The sequence below is a fragment of the Python bivittatus genome, unplaced genomic scaffold, assembly GCF_059951505.1.
Source record: "Python bivittatus isolate LINGU-HERP-01145 unplaced genomic scaffold, Pbiv_v1 ctg000680_np1212, whole genome shotgun sequence".
Lineage (NCBI taxonomy): Eukaryota > Metazoa > Chordata > Lepidosauria > Squamata > Pythonidae > Python > Python bivittatus.
The window spans coordinates 3404096-3426623 of record NW_028277095.1 but is presented as its reverse complement, the minus strand read 5'-3'; the positions used below and the strand labels follow the sequence as shown (position 1 = coordinate 3426623).

Below are 22528 nucleotides of genomic sequence, written 5' to 3'. Positions count from 1 at the left end.
AAAATGTGTGTGATCAAATTTTTTCACTAGGCCCCACAGGACTGCCTTCTTCTAGATGTTCCTTTCCATATTCAACAGTTATTACCTGCTCTGGTCACATGAGGTATGATAAGCTTTTATCAGGAGGAAGAGCTTTTAAATCAGGCTTTGCAGGCCTTCAGATTCTATTCTAAAAAGGTGCTTTGTAAGAAGGCCAATGTAACATCTTTCTGGATCATGTCACAGTCTGCCTTTTTGGAACTGAATCCACATTAGTACAAACCCATTTTTAAAAACTGGCCTCTCTCTGTACAATTCTCTCCCTAAAAAAAGGTTTGTCAGGACTCAACCCAGCACCAGGTTTCATTAACCTTCCCTTCCAGGGCTGATTCTGTCTTTGTGTGGAAGGTATGGTTGGATCAACATCCCACATTCTGCTGAGTTGTCCATTGTACCATACATGGTGCTCTGAATCAAGATTACTCCTGCTTGTTAGTCACTCCCACTGCACTGGGAAAGCAACATAATCCTTTTTATTAGCCAATGCTCAAAATCTTTTGAAAAGTGTCAAAGTATTGCTCAATTATGACCACAGTAAGGAAACTGGGTTTAATCAAGTTTTGTTATGGTGTCCCATATCAGAAGATATTAGCTACCTTCTTTTCTAATACTTTAGTTTACAGGTTGTTGTCCATTTTATATATCAGTATGAAAGTATTGTCTGGTTTCTCTTCAGATTGTACAAATCTTCAGATTGTACATATTGATATTTGGGTTTATGATCACAAATAAACAAACTTTGAAATTAAAAAAAATGCCCTAGGTTTCTTTGGGAGCTTGATTAAGGCCTCACTTTGTCAGTAACCGCCAGGCTGATATGACTTAACTTTTCAGCTTTTCTAATATCTAATAACAGTTGTTACCGGTATAGCCTGCATTGATTATATTTGATGCTAAGGCAAGATTATATTTTATTCTCCCACTGTTTTTCAGATTCATAATGGTTTATCTTGCATCCATTTGTGGCTTTATTGTGCCATAAGCTGCTTTTGGTTGAATCTGATGAAGAAAATAGGTGTATACATTCTTAGAACCCATGTTTTCCGAGATGCTCACCTTCACACTTGCGTTTGTCCGGGGCCAACTCATAGCCAGGCTCACAGGCACACTTATAGCTGCCCAGAGTATTCACACAACGCTGCTCACACCCACCGTTGTTTGGTCTTGAGCATTCATCCACTTCTAGAATGACAAGAGCAATGAAGTCTCAGTCTACTTCTTTTCCTTTTTTGCCTGTGCCCCATCTTAGCTTCTGTCTAACACTATTCTGTTTTCAACATCGGTAGGAATTATCTACTTGGCTCCATCCCCGTGAGTTAGAGGGGGCTATTTTGATGAAGAGAGAAAGAGAAAACTGAGTGAAGGAGGAGGAGGATCAAATCCCCATGGTCAGGGAAGAAAGAATGACCGTGATTGTATGGTTAGCTTTACAAAATGAGAAGCCTATGGAAGCAGAGAAGAAGCTGGTTCTAGGAAGTAAAAGGGTGGTGTACTCAGCTGAGCCAAAAAAAAATACAAGTTTTTTTTCCCTTGTTAAGCCTGCCCCCCAGCGGCCAACTAGAAACAGTCCTGTGGAAATATTTGCCTGTTTGTCTGGATCTGCGTTTCTCAGAACTGACTCGCTTTAAAACAGAGGTGGAACCTAGCCCATGAATTGGCCCCAAAGGCCTCTCTGACTGCAGAGTTGAACTGTGGTTTCCTAGCATTTTCCAACCAGATACTTGTGAAAACTGTTTTGTAAGCCTAAAATAGCATTAATACTGCTTTTAAAAAAGCGAAGACACCTCTTCCAAGAAAAAAAAATGGAGGGCGGGGGGGGGGGAAATAACCAGCCTGGCTCAAGTGTGGACCTCACACATTGTGTCATCATCCCATCTGCTGTGGTCCTCGGGTCCTCCACAACCCTTGGCCATCAAAGCATTGCCCAACCTTACCTTAATATTCGAATATTCTCTTTTGGTTCACCAGGCTGGTCAGCCTCACCTTCTGAATTCAGTTCAGATACACCCCTGAGAGCCCTGCCATTTCTCATTGCTCTATTTTGTTTCCAGGTAAGTATGGAACCTTATCCTACTAATAGTATGGAGTCTACTCCCTTACATTAAAAGTTGTTTTCCTTTCGGCCACATGTAGGTAACCTCAGGGCCCACAAATCCCTTCTATGTCTTTCTTTTGGTCTCTCGGGGATCCCCCAACAACAACAGTCAAAAGATCAGCAGCCTGATTCCCCACCATTTTCAATCAGGAAGCAAACAAAAGATGTTTCTTTAGCAGAGCTTTGTACCAAAAAACATAATAAATGTGATATAGAAATAAATAAATAAATAAATAAATAAGTAATGCCCCACCTTCTCCTCTCCCCAGCCCAGGAGAAAAAAAATCAGAAAATCTGAACACCACTTGTCTGTGACATGATCCCCTCTACTTTGTATCATCCCTTTGTCTGATAATGTTGCTGTCTCCAGAATTATAAAGTGTGGCCATCCAAAGATGATCAACCCTGCCTTGAGCGATTTAAGCTCTATACCATACCTTTGAAGTAGTTGACTGCAAAACCAGCCTTGTTGATGGACCCGTCGGAAACAAACCTCATCCATAATTTGTTGGAGGTGCTCTTAATGTCGTCAGGCCTGTCATAGCCACAATACCTTCCAATCACAGGATCTGACTCTGTACTACCATCCCGAATCTCCAGGTAGTCATAAGCACAGTTGTCGTGACGCTCGATCTGTGGTGATAGGGAAAAAAGGGAGGACATGGGAACATTTATAGACTGCTGATTTTGATTTTGGAAATGTTTCTTAGCTCGCAGATGGACAAAACAGAAATGGAAAAGGAAGGGAAAATGAGGATAGCTGACTAACAAAGACCACTAGGGATAAAATAAAAGAGATCTGGGAAGATTATCCGTCAATAGAAAAAGAGCAAAATTAACTTTTGGGTATGGATAACAGATCAGTTCTAAAAGGTCAGATAGATAACATTCTGGATTCCTACATCTCACTGTTGACTAACTCATGCTGCTAGAAAATGGGGTGCCATTCAAGTATTCCAATTCAAGCAACCATTTCAACAGTGTAGGGACAATCCAGAAGGGACTGAAGGCCAATGTGATGTTAAATGCATCATTGTGATTTAAATGTGAACAGCATTCATGGTTCTCAGTTCAAACAGTAGCTTCATAGAAGCAATTTTTAACTGGATTGGCCTAGAGCTGAAAGAGTAGAACCTTCCTATTCAGGTGAAAATACCAGTGTCCTATCCTGATGTAATGGTATCTGGGAATGACCTTGGGAGACTGGACCCAGAGATGCTGCCTAGGGAATGGTCAGATAAGAGACAGCATAGCCCGCAGCTGGATAGTGGGCAAAGCAAGAGACTCAGAAGGAGCCCTCCCTAGTTTCTCCACCTGTAAAGGAGACCTGGGGTGGGGAATTGTACTTTCAGACTTGCAAGATTCTGTCACTGTTGCTTTACAATAAAGTAGAATAAGCTCATCTGGTGGTATTTCCTGTCTGGTCTACTTGGTAAGGCTGACACCAATTGAATAGGATGATGATGATGATGCTAAGCTTCTCTCCAGCTCTGTATCATCCTTCCAGTTTTAAACAATAGGATGTGACTCTTTTTTCCCTGTCTGTTACAGCTCTAATTAATGTTAGCTTTCCTCCCCAATGACTGCTATTTGCACTTTCAAAAATATGCTCATTAATGCAAATACATATTTAATGCTCAGCTAGCTTGGCTGTGAGAATCACTGTGTTCTTGCCTGTCTTTATGAATGGGATAAACTCAAGCCCTTGTTGATAGTATGGTGCAGCGGTGTTAGTGCATATGCTAAAACGCTGTAACTGCTCAGGGCAATTCTTCTGATACCTCAAAGGACAGGAAAGTGAGGCCAACATGGTATCCTTCTGAAACAGTGATCTTCCAAGTGCACAATTTGTTGGGTCGATAGTCATCAGGATAGTTGGGAGACTGGACGTGCCCATTGTCTTTCTTCATATCTCCCCCACAGATGGCTGGAAGAAGAATATTTACTGCATTGATATCTTGCTTTTTCTGTGGGAGCTCAAGGCAAATTACACAAAGGAGTCTTGCCTCATTTCATCCCCTCAACACTAACCTCGTCAGATAGGTTGAGCTAAAAGAAACTGATTGGCCCAAAGTCATTTAGTGAACATCACAATTAAGTAGAACTTGAATCTAAGTCTTCCTGGTCCCTGTTCAACTCTTTAGCCACACAGACTATATGAACATCTATAGAGGCATGAGAAATGCATCCATTACTTCCAGAAATAAGCATAACCCTAAAGAAAAAAGACTTGCCATCAGCTACCCCAGAAGATGTCCATCTGGCTGCCTTAATGAAATCTCTGCTTGGAATGTCACATTAGACCCATAAGTTGAGTTGAGAGGCCCCTTTTTTTAAAAGAGGCCACGTGGTTTGCAGAGGCAAAATCCATATAAACTTTATCTTTTCAAAACAGACTAAATGATCCCCCCCTCCCAAAATATAAAAGGATGGAATCTGAACAATTGCAAAAGAAATTGTCCACCGGAAGGAACAATGGAGGAACAGCCCATTCTACTTCCCTGCGGTTTTCACAAGAGAACATCTGCTGTGGAGCTGGCGGTCTCTTCCCGCTTGCCCCATTAAAGAGACGCAGGGAGTCAAAAGCTCAGATCTGGATTGGTGGACACCATGGAAGCCTGGACTGATGGCAAGTTTAAGAAAAGTGTCAATACTTTGGAGAACAGTATGAAGGAATAGCTGAATGGGTAGCAATGTTTCTTTTAGACAGAAGGCTCTTAAGATTAGCAGTTAGAAGGCATTGTGCAGCTATTTATTAATTCCCTTCTAAATAGCGTTTCTGTAATAATGACAAAGACAGAAGATCTGGCTGAGAAAAGACTGTTACACACTAAAGATGTTGCCCATCAATAAAAACCTAACCTGGAAATGCCCCTCGAGATGGAAGACAGCAGATGCTTAATACAGTTTGTCTACTGTTATTTCTAGCACTGTAAGCTTTTTAGAAATTAATCTATTATGCTACCATATTATTAATATTTAATCAATCTTTATTGCTTAACTAGGAGGTGTTGCAGTAGAAAAGAAAAAAAAATTACAGCATGTTGCATTGCCATTACAAGTCCAAATGCCCTTTGAAATCGACTAGTTTGTTACGTTTTCCCCTTTGGAAATGAATTGCTAAGATGAAAGGTCTACTCTAAGTATAGTTAGCCTATTATCCAGACCCAGCTCTTTCTGAATGTTCAAAATAGGGACTTGTAAGCTAAAAAAGTATACATATTCCTTGTCAATACTAGGAGAACCCTAAACATCTGTATGCTTTGATAAGTAGAAACTTTCCAACACATTTATTTGAACGTACAACAGACTAGCACCTAAATATATTATTCTTTCATCTTTGATTCTGCACTCTTTGCCTCAAATTACTTTGCCTGGACTAAAAACAAAAAAGTTTTACCTTCATAGACTGCAAAGAATCCTTTGCCAACCCAGTTGCTGCTACTGCGGAATTCAATCCAAAGGCGGCTGTCAGTGGAGAGAATTGAGTCTGGGAGTTTACTTCCACAGAACCTACCTAGAGGAAAAAAACACACACACCCTACTGACTTGGATTGCTTTATTATTCCATGGCAAAGCATTTATTGCAGAATTGCACATATTTTGGGTCTGATCAGCTATCTAACTTCTTCCTCCCCCGCAAAAGTTTCATGCAAGTGGAATCTTGGAAGCAGAATCATCTCCCCGCCCCAGCAAATGTAAAGAATATTTGCAAAAGTTATGTAATTTAATCTGAAAAAAATATTATACATCTAGAATATGAAGCCTTAAAAAAAAACAAGGAATGAAAAAAGGACTTGGATAAATTAAAGAAGAGAGATAGGAAGAAGGGACTTTCTTGCTGAGACATCATCGAGAAAGTGGTTTGGTTGTCAAAGCTATGCCAATTGATAATGCAAATTAGATACAGTTTATAACAATAGTTAAGGGTGAGCAGAATAAGTAAAGGAGCATGTTCTAGATCAATGCAGTTTTCAGATCAAGATGGAATTGCATTTGAATGATGCACTGAGTGCAAATTGGCTGAGGCACATTAGTCATACACCAGCTACAGACTTTCAATCTTCTTATCATATCTAGTATCTCAGTCCAGATGACTGTAAAGGAAGCCAACTTAACTGTTAAAAGTGAAAATAATGACTGTTTACGTAATGACTGCAGGACAGAGGTGTGTAAACATTTTTTTTTTCATTAAGAGTAGATTTATCTATCTTTATTACTGTACTTCGATGAAGGGGGAAATACTTATGCCTCAAAACACCACTGCCCTCAAAGGCTTTTGTAAGCCATGAAATGAAGAGAATAGAAAACCAAATAAATCATGATTGGGCTGTGCAAAGGGGAAGGAAGTCGATAAAGGAGCCTGGGAGGTGTTTTGATTGTTAAATATATTCCCCAATGAGATTTGGCCACATGTCATGATCACCCATACGTTCTTGTTGATTACCTCGTAGAGGTGCTTTCCTCCAGAACCCGTCTCTCACCTCCACGTAGTCATACCAACATAGCCGGCTGCGGTATAGATCCAGGGATGTAAAGTTCAGCATGATCTGCAAAGCAAGCAGAAGTCACAACACCCTGAGTAGGAAGCAGGTCCTAACTATTACTTGGGCACACTCTACATATTTTCTACTTCTTTCATTAGCTACCACTTTGAGGGACATCTTCCAAAGCCTAAATATCATTCTATTCTGCCAGAATGTAGTAAGTATAAAGGAAGATGCGACTTGTCCAATTTGCATGTATCTGGTTGTTCTTGAAGCATGTCAGCAGGTCAAATGTTGAAAAGTGAGAATTTGATATCACTTGGAAATCAAAGATCCTATTAGCTGAGGCCTGAAAGCTGTCTGCCCTTGGTACTTGCTTAAATTCATCCCAACTTGACCCTTTAATCTGTCAAGATTTAAGAGAGCCCTAGAAGAGTAAAGTGAAAAATCTAAAAGCCAACCTGGCTCTGACTGATGAAAATATATACATTCTTTCATATGTGTGGAAAACATGTTGATTGCAGACATTCCTGAGCAGTTAAGCTGTGCCAAACTAGCAGTAATTTAGACTCCTTCGTCTAGAAATGGTTCCAAATTCCTAGGCCAAGGCCTGATTCAGAATTTGCCTGACATGCAGGCTTGGATATTTCTCCAGAAAGAATACTCTCTTCCCCAAGCCACAGAAAGCAGAGATAGTCCTGTTCAACTACGTTGCAGCATTAGAAGAAATATTAAATATGACAAAAGAAATGAACAAGAGGAAATGTTAGTGACTGTCTACAATCCTCCTAAAGTACTAACAGAATATAATGTAGCATCCTTTATTTCTTCTCATTACTCAGATTTTGAAAAGACAATGTACACATCTGTGTAATGATGTGGAAAAACACACCAGTATGAAATATGCTTATGTATATTTGAAATGGGGACCCTTCTTCCTATGGCAAGCAGTTGACAACTTGGCTTTCCAATATTACAATAGGTTTATATTCCAGGATTACAAACTATTTCCAGCTGTTTTCCTGGTTTCTTCTGTGTTTTCAGAATATGATGAGGAAACATGATACCAAAAGCAGTATTAAAAATGGATTAAGAAATGAAGGGACCAGAATTAGGGAACCTTATGTCCTCCATATGTTTTGAACAATTTCTACCACTCCTTGCTCTTTGCCATGCTGACTGGGGCTTATGGAAGTTGGAGTGCAAAACTTCTGTAGTGCATTAGGGTGCTCTTTCCTATAAGAGCTTCTGGGAAAGAAGAAGAGAAGAGTAAAACCCTCAGTTGACACACTCAGTTTAAACTGCCGTTAGGCGATCTTAGGTCACTTTTGGTCATCTTTCATGTGGCTCTAAATTCAACGAATAAGACTCAGATCCCAACAACTAATCTTTAATGTTCTTTTTGGTAATTTATGTTACCAGCCCACTCTATGATTTCCCACTACTTCCTCTAGCTTTTCTCTTACTAGAAAAACAATCTAGTGAAGGAAGAAAATGTGGAATAAGTTATATAATTTAGCGTTTAATTGGTACCGCTTGGAATAATCAGTCTGGAAGCATTCAGAGCTTCATTGAAGACAATAACTCACAAGAAAAAGATACTCATGTGAATCATTCCCAACAAAGAAGAACAGGAAAGCCAGCATTTTATAAGATAGTTTGGACAATACAGCGAAAATGTGATGGAATGGTGTTATGAAGGCCACGCTCAGGGAGATAAGCGTTTCCTTAGCCCTCAACAGGAGCGTGAGAAGTTTAAGAAGATGAGACTGGCACCACCCTAAGGAATTCATGGTGTTGTGGCTTGCCGGCTTGGGAACTTAGGTTCAGTCTGGAGAGATTTCTGTCTTGAGGTGGAAGCTAATAAACGCAACAGAACTGTATTTGCACTGTCTCATGGAATTCTTTGGGCTGAATCTGACAGAAAAAGAGTAACTAAACCAGCAGCTACCTTTTCCCCTGGAGTGACTGATATTCTCCAGATGCAATGCTTGTGTGCAGAATATCCATTGGGAAAATCAGGTGAGGAGAAATTTCCTTGACTGTCTTGCAGTGTTTCTCCACAAACTACAGGAGAAAAAAAGAAAGAAAAGACAAAAATACATGATAAAGAAATAAAAATAGTAATAAAACAGTTTTGAAGCTGTCCAATTTAGGATTCTCCAAAAACATATTCCTAAGGAAATCCAGGTGGTTCTAATTTCAGGAACTGAACGAGCTGTTTCCAGAGTTCAGGGACTCTCAAATTATTGGGGGAAAAACTGTCCATCTCAGGAGCATTTCCTGTCCATTTGGTTCTACAACTCAGTCCAGCTAGAAACCTAGCCATAAATTATGACCACGTGGACAAGGCTCTATAATCAGGTTTGCACAAACTCCCTTTCTCCACTTAAAATCCCTGCCAAGGTAACACAGTTTCCACCACAAGAAAAATAGAGCCTGGCAAAGGGCGCACATTATGCAAATTGTTCAGTTCTACACATATTTATTTTGCAAAATGTTTTCTCCTTCTCATGGGAAAGAACAACAAATTATGACTAGCTCTGCTGTTCATCCCTTCCTCTAGTTTCTGAGATTTTTCCAGGCACCGGTGACATACTTTAATTTCCATCCTAGCTTTGCCATTGTGCACTGAAAAAGAAAAGTATGTATTTTCACAACACTGGTTCCTGTATCATCCTGCTTGAGGTACCTGCATGGAAGAATTACAGAATTACCCTACTCTTTCTCCAATGAACTGTACTGCACAGAGATCTGCTACTTATTTCTTATCACTTGTTTTGCTCCTGAAATTGGCTCATGTGAGATAACCCCCCCTTAATCCTCCCCCAACATATCTATAGCTTGTTCTGCAGCTGTGAAAGTAACTATGGAAACCAAGCCGGATGCCATGTTGCCACAGTGACAGAAGTTGGGACTTGAACACAGACAGTGCAAACCTTACAAGACTTTTCATGTTCTCTTCTGTTGCTGCTTTCTTCCTTTCACAGCAAAACACCAGGGGATCCAGATTCTTCTTAGAAATAGTCCCTCCTTCTCTCTCCCTCTTCTTTCCGGCCATGCCAGAGCCCCAATCCTATCCAGGACTTTAAAGGCTCCACATAGCAGGGAATGCCATGGTCCACGATGGTAGCAACCCACCTCCCATTCCCTGCTATAACCCAGACACAGGAGTCAACTCCTTCTGCCTCCCATCATCTCATTCATTATTAGGGACCACAATAGTCTTTCTGCTAAGGACCATCTGGGAGGAACATGACCCTGCTGGACAAGGCTTGAGTTAGAAGTTGATTGTGTATGCGTGTGTGCCTTCGAGTCAGTCTTGACTCCTGGTGACCGCCTGGACAAGTTTATGCAGTTTTCTTGGCAACATCATGGAAGTGGCTTGCCCTTGCCTTCTTCCTAGGGCTGAGAGGGTGAGACTGTCTCAAGGTCACCCAGCTGACTGTGCCTAAGGAGGGACTCAAACTCATAGTCTCCCAGTTTCTAGCCTGATCCCTTACCCACTACACCAAACTGGCTCTCTAGAGGTTGATGTCGAGCAAATTATTTTTTTCTCCTTCTAGAAGTACAAAACATGCCTCGGCGGATTAAAAGCCATCATTCTTTCGCTTCACTTTCATTAAATGTTGATTGTGCCTGAACAGGTCTCTTACTGTTCCTCAGTGGGGTATACTTTTGACTCTACAACTTTTAAATACAGAAAAGCATGAGCTCATGATTATTGATGGCAAAATTCTGCACCCTAGAATCTTTTTATTTTTTGAAAGAGCAAGGCAGAGCTGTAAAATAAATACTGATACGTAAAGCTATATTTATTTTTATTTATCTATTTATTAAATTTTTAAACCGCCCATCTCCCCCCAATGGGGGAACTCTGGGCGATTCATATCACACACAAGCACAGGTAGCAAAATCCTCATGGTTTTGGTTTGTTTATATGTTAAAGACAATTTAAGGTAGTAACTGCTGAAATCAGAGAGAGCTGTTCCAGCTGGTCAGGAGAAAGGATCTCTCAGCCATGTCCAACTTATTTATTAAAAACATTTTCTTAACGAGCTGCCAAGGGGCTTATAAAGTAAAATACCAAATCCAGCTTATTCAGTCAGCATGTTTATAAATTACATTTTTTTCCTGTACTATACAGAGAAAGATGTGCATTCATTTCACACAGAAAAAAAAACTCTCTGCAAACAGAATGAATTACGATCTCAGGAAGAAGTCTAGATACAACCATCTTCCAAATGTCAGGTTTTTTCCCCCCGGAAAGGACTGGTACTGAATAACCTGCATTCTATGAACCCAGAAAAACTGAAATCCAATCTGGGAAAGGTTCTCCTCCAAGAAAAGCTCCCTCTATTCTTGAGAAACGTAAATACAATCTAGAGACAAAATTTGGCCTATTTCATAATTGCTTTAAGAAAAAAAGGTCCTTACAGCAGGCTGAAAGAAATAGACTATCCTAATTAGAAAACTTGACTTTTAATCTTTAACCCAATCTGAGACAAAGTACTTTTGCAAAATGTTGTTCTTTTAAAAACTGTTTTGGATTATCATTTTTGTAGAAATAATGTTATATAGACTTTTAAATGTGGAACCTGTTGATTTCTTAGGAAAATATGTTTCAAATTATATCTTGTTATAGCATTGACCTTTAGATGAGAGATTTTGTAATCGAAAGGCTCTGATGCCCAGGCTACTAGAGAATGTCTGGGAATTTGGGGGAATTTCATGTAATTTCTTGGGAAGAAATTGGCTTGGGAGATGTTTCTGAGAAACAAGGGATTGACTCATGCCTCTGACCACATTTCCACGTCAAATGGCATATGGGGTATTTATATGTTCTTGGACTTTGAACTAAGATGTGGAAGTATAGAACAATGAACTGTGAGTTATTCATATCTCACTCTGACATGCCAAAATCAATCCACGTTTTCTTGATCAAGGCCAAAGGGTGACTATCTCAGCAAAGATTCCCAAACATCAGATGGCCACCTATGTTTGCTAGAACATAACAGCAGAAAATGACAGATTTTGTAGTCAATAATGTATTATAACATTTATGTTTCATATCCACAGAGCTGGGTCTATACATCTCAAAGAACAAAGAATTATTTTAATTTGCAGAGAAATGGAATCTCTTTCCAAGACTCTGTGTTAAAATTACTCTTCAGATCCATATCCAAATAACACTGGATTATATCTGACAAAGCTGGATAAAATGTTCTGGCCACAACAATTTTTTATAATACACAATTCTGGTCTGTGACCATCATAAAATATTGATTGATTGATTTATAATACACAAAGGAAACCATATTACTTGTGAACACTTCTTTGCTTATAGATATGGCCATAATTTACATAAAGTTTACACATTATAGAAATAAATTCCATCATTAAATTGTGGGATCTGCTGCTATCTCATATGGTAGTGGCCGCCAATACTGATGTTTTTAAAAGAGGAATGGACAGATTCATGGAGGTTATCATTGTCTACTGTAGTTGAGGCTACAATATTAAGTACCTGTGGAATTACACACAATATATCTGAAGGAACAGCTAACTAGTAGAAGGGATATCCTTCCCCTCTCCATGTTTGTGAACTTCCTAATCCTGCTAGATTAAATGGGTGGTTGGCTTGATCCAAGAAGTCTTCTCTTAGCTTCTTATGACTGAAGCAAAAGAAAGCTACTTTCATTGCACTTGATCTATAGGTGTTCACAGCTTCTTGAAAGAGCTGAGCATCCTTACAGGGATAGGCAGCTTGACTCTTGCATGAGAAGGAGAAATGCACCCTCTTCTGTCTTTTGATCATTACATTTGTCTTTCAGAACATTTAGGAGATGTTTCCCCTTAACTCTGAGGCACAATTCACTTGCAGAGCCTTGTAATGAAAGAAGTTGCTTTACAGGAAGCTGCAAATAAAGCTTATTTCACGCAGCAGGTAGAAGATCTGGGCTTCATCAATTCATCACATGTGGCAGTTCCTAGAAATCAAATCAGATCCTAGATAGCTCATTAACTCAATGGGAGAAGTTAATAAGCATTCTGATGGCTTGCCTGAGTCAAGCAAAGGCTCAAGTAACCTGGGGCTTTGGGACTGTCATTGTATAATTTTTCTGCCAGGTAAAAGGCAGCCAAGAGTGAGCCAAACAGCTGCATCTTCAGTGCATTTCCCTCACTGAGATTCTCAAGTCCTCTTCCCTCTTGGAGAGCTGACTAGCTACCCCACTTTGGAAAAGCGAGCCTCAGCTTATCCTTCTCAAGGTTTGCTTCACGTGCTGGGCCTTATAAAGCAGAACATCTCCCCACAGGGAACCTCTGCCCTTCTCCTCTCTGCATCTTACTTTGAAAATGCCAAAAGAAGAAGCCCAAGTCGCTCAGAAGCTCTCCTTGGGTATTTCACTACAGACACCATTTGTCAGCTTCTATTCATGGCAGCATCGGGGGGAAGAGGGAGAAGGCTGGGGAGACAATGGTTACTAAGTGAGAATCTCTGTGGTTATGTTATGTGGGCAGTGGTCCAGAGCCTCAGTCTTCTGCTGTTTCCCTGCCACCTTTTGCAACGATACCAAAATGTAGAGAGATTTATTATAGACAAGAAACAGAAAAAAAACAAAGCAGAAGGATGGGAAGTTGGGGGCATGGAAGTAGGGAGAGGAGAACGGCAGATAAAGGCCCTAGTGCATTGCACGAAACCATCAATGCTCTAATACCCCCAACTCCCAAACCAGCTCTTTCCTTCATCTGCAATTCTGTTTCTCCCTAATGATTTCCCCACACATGTCCCATCCCAACACTGTCTTTCTTCCCTCTTCTTCATACTGGCTCAGTCACCCATTTGAAGAATTTCCTGCAGGAAACACTGCATTCCTTACTAGAAAAACAACTCAGTTCTGTTTGTAAACGTCTGTCCTCTCCACGGAAACAGACACCCAGTAGGGGATGGATGCTGGAAAACTCCAAGCCAGATCAGGTCTTGGGAATCAAACAGGAAGCAACAGTTTCACACACTTCTCTGTCTTTGGCTCCTGGTTCCTCGCCTTCTGTTCTGACATCTGTTTGATTTTGAGAGCCAAAACTGGCGTGGATTGGACTGTCTCCAAAGACTTGGTGAAGGTCAGAGCCATCCATCCAACTCCAAACCCCTGCATTATGTCATGCCTCTGTCCATTTGAAAAGCAGTGGGAAGAGGTAAGATTGGAGCATTACGTGAAACCTTGGGGGATTATAAAATACAACAGAAGGATGGAAACATTCTGGGTTTAGCCTACACAGGCTGAGATCAATAGTCTGAAGGCAAAAAACCTTCTACCATGGTAACTCTCCAAAGGGCAGACTCTCCATAGGAGATTGTAGTGCACATGTCAATTGTTTAGCCTAAAGAAGAGAGAGAGGGCTAAGGGGAGACATGATAGCAGACTTCTAATACTTTTTTTTTAGACTTTTTTATCCCACCTTTCTTAGTCTTATAAATAACTCAAGGTGGCAAGCATACCTAATACTCCTTCCTCCTATTTTCCCCACAACAACAACCCTGAGAGGTGAGTTGGGCTGAGAGAGAGTGACTGGCCCAAAGTCAACCAGTCAGCTTTCATGCCTAAGATGGGACTAGAACTCAGAGTCTCCTGGTTTCTAGCCTGCAGCCTTAACCACTAGACCAAACTGGCTCTTGAATACTTGAAGGACTGTCAAAGGGAAGAGGGTATGGATTTATTCTCTCCAGTGCCCAAGGATAAGACAAGAACCAATGGGTGGAAGCTTTACAGAGAGCTCCAAACTTAAAATAAGGAGGACTTTCCTGACCTTGATGGCTAATAAGCAATAGAACAGCCTGCTTCCTTGAGTCATGGGTGCTCCATCACTGAAGGTTTTCAAACAAAGGTTGGACAGCTATTTGTCAGGGATGATCTGAGTACTGCTGCCTTGGACATGGGGTTGGAATCAAAGACCTCCAAGCTCCCTTCCTATGATTTTATGATGAATGATTATATGTAGTTGGGAGAAATGTTTGAAGTGGACAAATGTAAAACATGAAATATAATCTTAACTAAGATGAAATTTAGCTGTAAGATTCAGAGGCGTTACAGTCAGAAATGTAAAAATTACACTTCAGTCCAGCTGACTAACATGAAGATGATAGATAGTTAGATAGTTTTAGCATGTATTATTTCCCTTTCCCCAATTTCCCACTGGGGAAATACTAAATTTCAACATGATTTGGGTGGGTGGGAATTGGATCGTTTTGGAGGTTCAAGGCCTAACTAGATAGTCCTATTCTATGGCTGGTGACAGCAGTTTAAATCATCAGCAGAAAGGATGAGAGATACAGAAGAGAGATGTGGGAAAGCTGTGTGGAAGGAAGTTGTACTTGTATTTATGCCAGATGCTTCTTAGAAATAGTCCCTCCTTCTCTCTCCCTCTTCTTTCTGGCCATGCCAGAGCCCCAGTCCTACCCGGGACTTTAAAGGCTCCACATAGCAGGGAATGCCATGGTCCATGATGGTAGCAACCCACCTCCCATTCCCTGCTATAACCCAGACACAGGAGTCAACTCCTTCTGCCTCCCATCATCTCATTCATTATTAGGGACCACAATAGTTTTTCTGCTAAGGACCATCTGGAAGGAACACGAGCCTGCTGGACAAGGCTTGAGTTAGAGGTTGAGTGTGTGCGTGTGTGCCTTTGAGTCAGTCTTGACTCCTGGTGACTGCCTGGACAAGTTTGTGCAGTTTTTTTGGCAACATCATGGAAGTGACTTGCCCTTGCCTTCTTCCTAGGGCTGAGAGGGAATGACTGGCCCAAAATTACCCAGCTAGCTTCATGCCTAAGGACATGTCTGGAATTTTTCCATCACTAGTCCATCACCATCAGCACTAGACCAAGTTGGGTCTCATGGAAGGAAGCTACCTGAATGATATCTATGTTACCAAGTCTTGGGGGAAAAAAGAAAAAGAAACAGGAGTGAGAAAAAGAAACTTCCATCTGTAAAATAGAATTGGTACAATAATATGAGTACTGGATCCACTGTGTTCTGAAATTACTGCTCATCCTGAGCATCTGACTAAAAGCGTGGTACACATTTGTAAAACAAATCACGCAAGGAAGGAAGACTTCTCCACTCTTTGTCCTGAGATAGTTTGTGCTACAGTACAAATTTCCTTTTTATAGCTAATGACTGGTATTGTGATCAGAGTCCAGTTCAGGAATGGCTGCCTCCTGTAATACTACAGGGCCTTATCTGCAATGTGTGGATAAAGTCATTAGCGTTCCTTGAAGCAATCACTGCTCCCACTGGGAAAAGAAATATATTTTTCCTAACAATATCATTCTGCTGGAGAAAATAAGAGATCCTCAAAATGGTAGCATTTGCTGAAGGAGGATGTTTGGGTTTCTTACGATAAATGAGCAAGATTTGTTGCTATGTATTTATCATTGAGTAAAGCTATTAGACTTATAATCTTAGGGTTTGCTGTATCCATTCAGATTCCACGAAGCATTTAACATGGCCAATGAACAACAGTAAGCAAATATTCAGTATTAGCAACAATAACCTGGGGGGCTTGAGGATGGCTAGCTCCTAGGATTCCCAACTTAAAGGCCCTGTATTTCCATTCCATCTTCCCTTCACTACCTTATTTCCTAAGAAAAATAAAATATAGAGGAGCTGGTGGGGTCTCTTGCACTGAAACAGGGCAATTATACAGCAGAAGCTCCATCTGGAAGCCCTTCTAGACTCCTCTTTTGTAAGATGCAACTAACAATACTTACGAGAGCATTTGTAGAGTTTGCGTGCCTGGGCAATATCTCCTTTGCTCAGCCGGGTTCGCTGTCCAATGGAGGGCTGCATCCCATTCACATTATATTTGGGAAGAATGGTGTCTAAGAAGATCCCCCTGAAACAAACATAAAGGAGAATATTCTCAGCTCCTAGCTGCCTTGCACAGACACAACCAAAGGTTCATACAATAATTGGTTACTGGGAGTTAGCCATCTGGAAACAACAGGTAGGTTATTTTTCAAGACAGAAAGTAACAGTGATGATGGCTAATATAGCCTTGGATTTACAAGCACCCACCCTTTCTTACTTTTCCCTCTTCCCAGTGAATAGATATCTTTTGAACTGGTCTGTGTTTAGACTGGAAGAGTATTCATGCATGGCATCAGAAAAGTCCCATGTTTCAATCAATGTGGTGGTCTTGATATCTTTCCTCTATAGGCATTAACAATGGGGAAAGGAAGAGTTGTATCTAAATTTGACTCACAGGGATTTCCAAAGGATTTCGAAATAAGAAAGGTAAAAAATTATTGAAATGAAAAAAGCCTAGGTAGGCCATCATGTCCCATATCCTTCGAATGACCTACTGTCTAAAGAAGATCCTGATGGAGTTCATTCATTCATTATTATCATCTCTATGGGTGGCAAGAGTAACAGTCATTTGGTAATCACAGAAATATTAGCAGAGACTTAACTTGTACATTGTCTGGGATGCATGAGAGCACTGGGTTCTGCAATCGTATTATTAGCAGGGCATGAAATCTTTTAAGTCTGTATTGCTGTGATTGCTACTTTTCTGTATAGAAATAGAGATGGGAGCTGAAATGGGAAAGAGGAGGAAAAAATCATCATCAGCTATTTCTGTACTAGCCCAGTTCCAAGTTGGGTGCATCTAAAGGTTGTGGCCTCAGGCCCTGATTCCTGTTCTTGGCCACATCAGACCCTTCGCTCCTTCGTTTCTTCTCCCAGGGTTTCCATGTAATTTTTAAACCCGTTGCCCTTATGAAGGATTCCAACTTGGCTGCAAGAACATAGGACAAGTTACTAAAAACAGCCATGGATGCCCTTGTAATTAGAATGGCGCAAGGGCGTAAATCCAGCAGCCCTGTAACCTCACCACAGGAAAGGAACTGCCCACACAAAGTCTTGCAAGCCTGAACAGTTTGAGCTCTGACAGCAGTTGTAAAGCAGCTCCAGACCCATCTGACCTCACAGGACCAGCTGGTTTAGTCCAAGCATTTCTGGTTATGCACAAATTGACTTGAAACTGGAACAATTTTTCTTTCCCTTTCAACCTATGGCTTATGGATAGGCTGTTTTCCCATTAGTTGAAACTTTTATCTACTCTGCCTTTTGGACTCAAGGCGACTATTAATCTCCCACCCCCACCGCAATGTACAGGTAGTCCTCACTTAATGGCCATAATTGGGACTGACAACTCTGTTGCTAAGTGCTGCAGTTATTACGTGAGACATCATGGGACCACGATGGACTTGTGACCTCACTTCCATCACAGTCATTAAGTGAATCACCTGCGGTTGTTAAGCGAGTTGTCATGTGACCGTGACTTGCAATTTTACTGCTGGCTTCTCCATTGACTCTGCTTGTCAGAAGCTGGTTGTGAAGCGCACAAATGGTGATCACGTGACTGTGGGATGCTGCGACAGTCGTAAATGCCAGCCAGCTGTGAAATGCCTGAATCTCTCTGATGTGACTATGGGGACGCTGCGATGGTTGTAAGTCGTAAAATTATTTTTTCAGCACCGTCATAGCTTTGGTCACTAAACAGGACAGTTGTTAAGTGAGGACCACCTGTACAACCATTGTTACAGATACTGGGGAAAGCTTCTAGTTTGAACAATATTTACATTCTATCATTTCACTTTCATAATTTGCAACAAGCTTTTAAATGCGATAGAGGAACGGTTTCTTTACAGCCAACATTCCCTCATAACAATTACTCAAAGAGTGATGAGAATAAATTTGTATGGAGTGGGGAGGAAGGAACTGTATTGGTCCAGGATCTGTAGTACTTCAGGGAAGGGATACTCTGAGATGTCTACTGATCAGATGGAAGGTGAGCACCGACTGCTGATGGTGTTCCCTGTCTCAGTGTTTGGACAGCTGCAGAAGGAAGAACAATTGGCTTCAAACTGCTTTGGAAAGGATTGGGGAATGGAGAGCGTGTGATATGGAAACTCCTTGCATTATACCCTTCCCTCAAACATTTCTCAGCTGCAATTATGCAGAAATGTCTCATGCAATCTAGGATAGTGGCTCTTGTCTCAGTAGCACTATTTCTCATAGCCCAGTTCACTACTCTCTACCTCTAATCAGAAGCTTTTCTCCAAGACAACTGAGTCCTCTTAGCAGTTACCCAAAGATACTGGGAAACTGATCCAGAGCAGTCTGGTTGCTTACAAAGTATTGCCTGGCCTGAGCAATGTTTTCTATCACAGGATGAAGCCTGCTACCAAAACAGTAAATGCAAAGGTGCATCTTCACAGAGTCCCCCAGCAACCATGTCAGAGACAGATTGGATTTTCCTCATCTCTTCCAAATCAGAGGCTATATGCCCTATCCTCTACAACTCAACCAACACAACTTGCATAGCCTCCTCTTTTTACATGCACATTCCTTGTTTGGGCTTACTGTAGGCATGTGCAGTTGTATAAAACTGAGCATTTTTAAAAAATTAAAAGTGTTCTGGCAGGCCTACAAAATGGCTGCCGTAGGAGGAGAGAATGGCAGGTTACAAAACGGCTACCATGGTGTATGTGTGGGGCATTATCATCTCATATTTATTTAAATAAATAAATATGTTGTGTGTGTGTTCTTATACACCAAGACAGTGAAGAAAAGACAGAGAGAGAATAAAGCCCCAATGGAAAATGCATATATGTAGGAAGAACTGAAAACAGAGGAGAAAGGTAGAAAACACAGAGACAGAAACACGTGCATAAAACTAACTAACACACACCACCAGGGAACACACAGAGAGTACAGATACACTTCGCTGGTCTAACCCTTTCTTCTCTTCACCCTGCCCGTGTAAATGAATGGAGTGAAAAAATCTCTATTATGGAAAAATGGCTGGTCAGGGTTGGAAGCCCTGTTGTCTCTGATAGCAGGGGTTCCCATTCCCTCAACCAGCCCTTTTTATTTATTTAAACATGGCTCTCCTGCCCTTCCTACTCCATTCATGTGTGTAAATGGGGAAAGAGTGGGAGGGAGGGCATCCGATACATTCGGTCACATGGCTGTGAATGGTAGTAACGTCCCGTCATGTCTATACAACACGCCCGGCTCTGAAGGCTTAGGAGACTGAAAATATGTCAGAAAAAGGAGGTGAAACATCCAATCCAAAGCGCACGTTCTCTAAGGACTGGACGGTTAGAGCCTTCCATTTCATCAGCCAAAATGAAATACCTTCTGCTTCTACTGCTTCCTGGTCGGACGGCTCAGCTAAAATTATGTCTGTGCTTGACACTTTTTGCTCTCTGAATTAAAATGTTTGGCAAAAGTTGCCTAGATTCTTTTGTTGTGGTCCCTGGCTTGCAAACCTAAAGATCTGCAGCTGTTTTTCCTAACTTACTGCATAGAAGTAGTGTATGCTCTGCATACTCTGAAGTATTGCTGAATTTACAGGTGAGATTTTTATTAACCAGAATCCATCTTTTTGGTCATTCTGACATTGACAGTCACTGTTTCTTTACAACACATCAGACAGAACTGGGAGTCTCAACAATCAGTATCAGGCTGACGTGGTTCTTCTGAAAGGATCACGCTATTTAAGGAAGTTAGTAGGTCATGAGAAACCCTAGATTTCTTAGTGTGAGAACCAATCCATTTGCAAGTTGCGACAACTTTCCTACTAGAGCTGAGACAGTACAAAAGTCATCTCAAGAAATGTACCTGAGTAAAGAATAATTCGAATCACAACAGAGGCAATTAGCAGTGGGAAAGCTAACACTGCTACTAGTATTAACCTTTATTGTTGTGAACGATTAGGAACAGAAGGAAATCTATGATAATAGCAATCATTTCCCACATGTGTCTTTACTGAAGCACTGCCTGAGCCTTTTTTGAAGCCTCTCCTCTAGACATGCATGAAATATGACCCGAGGCAGAGCTGAGAGTGGAGATTTGCAGATTCTTTCTCTAAGTTGCCAGAAAAGAATTGGGTCAGCTGGACTAGACCAAATGGGCTAGGTGCCAAAGAGTAAAGATTCTGTTTGCAGCAGCAGCAGCAGCAGCAGAAGAAGAAGAAGGTGGTTCAGGTTGGATTTTCATGGGACTTTAATTTGTCTTGAAAAATAAAACAGGAAAATGCACAGAAACATCAACCGTCAACACAGAAGCAACAGTCATGTTTCCATAGAGAAATTAGGCAGGAGGAAAAGCTTCATGATCACCTTGCTTTGTGTGAGGGTGGGGGATGACATGAGATGGGAGACGGACAAGGCTTGTTGTACCAAAGATGGACACCACATGTCAGATTGGCCTGAGGAAATGGAGAGAGGTTAAGGAGGAAAAGGAAGCTTAGAAAAGATGACAACGGCTTTTCTGAAAAGAGGCCTCCTGCATCTTGTGAGACCTCCTCATAGTCCAGGACAGGTCTGGACTAGATACTCTCAACTGCTAGGAGAAGCTCTAAGGACTTTCTGGAAACCTCTTGAACATTGTGCCAAAGCCTTTTTTTAAGGCAAAACGTAAAGCTTATCAAAGGCTTATACCCTGAAAATCTGAATTTTTTACTTTGAATGGATTTGGGGGGGATGGTGGTGCTAGACTAGATGGTTTGCTCACAGAAGGACACACATTCAATTGCAGCTAGCTAGAAGGATTAGATAGCAGGTAATGTGAAAGATTTCTGCCCCAAACCATGGACAGCAGCCAACTTCAGAGTAGACTAGGAATCAGCCATCTTTTCCACCTCTGGCGATCCCTTAATGACACTGTGGGGTTCCTAAATGCCCGGCACTCATGGGCAATGGGCTACTGACCCCAGAAGTGCACAGTACTGAACTAGTTAGACACACAGGGTCTCTCCACACTTGTGCAGGTGCAGGATTGGCATTGCATGTTTGTGTTCTCACAATGTCCTCCTCCTCAAGACCTCTGAGCCCATTTTCTTTAAGATCAGCTATGGGTCATTCAAATTGCAACACTTCTGTTTTCTCATTTCCAAGTTGGGGACAGGCTGTTTTCCCATTTGTGGGAATTCTTGACTCACCCTACCTCCCACTCTTTAAAGTCTGACCTTTCTAAAAGATTTTGAAGGCAATTTTAGCAGCAAACCCAATCTTAATCCTACGATTCAGTTTCACAATCCCAGTCAAAATCTTGCTGGCTTGATTTTCTCTGATTATGGAAGCAGTGAGCACTGAACTATTGCCTCATTGCACTTCCAACCGCTGGGCTCAAGCAAGCCATTACATTTCTTCCCCACACATGGGAGCTCTTGTGACCTACAGTCATGCCACTGTTTTGCACATTGTTGGGAAAAACACCTGGCTGCAAAGGTATCATGTTGTGCCATTATCCACACCATCCAAAGAGAATTTATATACAGGAAAAATGAAGGCTTGATGATCAAGCAACTTCCCCTTCATATCAGGGGCTCAGATTTTTTTTCTTTTCAAAACAGCTAGACAAACACATATAACATTGGCTGAAAATGGGAGTCCAGTCACTAGCAATTTATTTTTTCTCTCTTTTTTTGTACGGAAAGGGGATGAGGTTGTTTTTTTTTTTTAAACTGCAAGAGGTGTCGTAGTTCAAAGTTGGGGCATTAATTGAACCATTCTTTTACTAATGGAGGGCTGGAGTGAGCATTGATGGACTCATGATTTTCCCTGCCTATTTTCAATATTTTCTGGTCAACTGGAATGAAGACGATCACATGGCTGGCTTCAAAACACTTTAAAGGGTTAGAATATGGAAATGTTGCTCTATGGAAGGGCACCATATACCAGATGTATGGCAGCTTACTGTATTTCTAATTCATGTAATTTATTTTGCTAATAAGGGAATAGGATAGGAAAAACTGAAGAATAGAAACATTCTTTGTGGAAGAAAGACACATCAACACCCTTGCCACTGTTTGTTGAGATTAAGTATAAA

The 22528-nt window shown here is 41.1% G+C and overlaps 1 protein-coding gene across 3 annotated transcripts in view; it reads right to left on the bottom strand.

Moving 5' to 3' along the window:
• The window catches only part of BMP1 (bone morphogenetic protein 1), a 127634-nt gene that overhangs the window by 19264 nt on the left and 85842 nt on the right, over nt 1-22528 (bottom strand). For all 3 annotated transcript variants that reach the window (XM_088152147.1, XM_025170924.2, XM_007434809.4), the window contains 7 exons: nt 16396-16520; nt 8573-8688; nt 6582-6684; nt 5535-5651; nt 3916-4061; nt 2572-2767; nt 1096-1221 (listed from right to left, as the gene is read on the bottom strand). In XM_088152147.1, coding sequence (XP_088008273.1) covers nt 1096-1221; nt 2572-2767; nt 3916-4061; nt 5535-5651; nt 6582-6684; nt 8573-8688; nt 16396-16520 — 929 coding nt within the window. The remainder of the gene's footprint in view (nt 1-1095; nt 1222-2571; nt 2768-3915; nt 4062-5534; nt 5652-6581; nt 6685-8572; nt 8689-16395; nt 16521-22528) is intronic.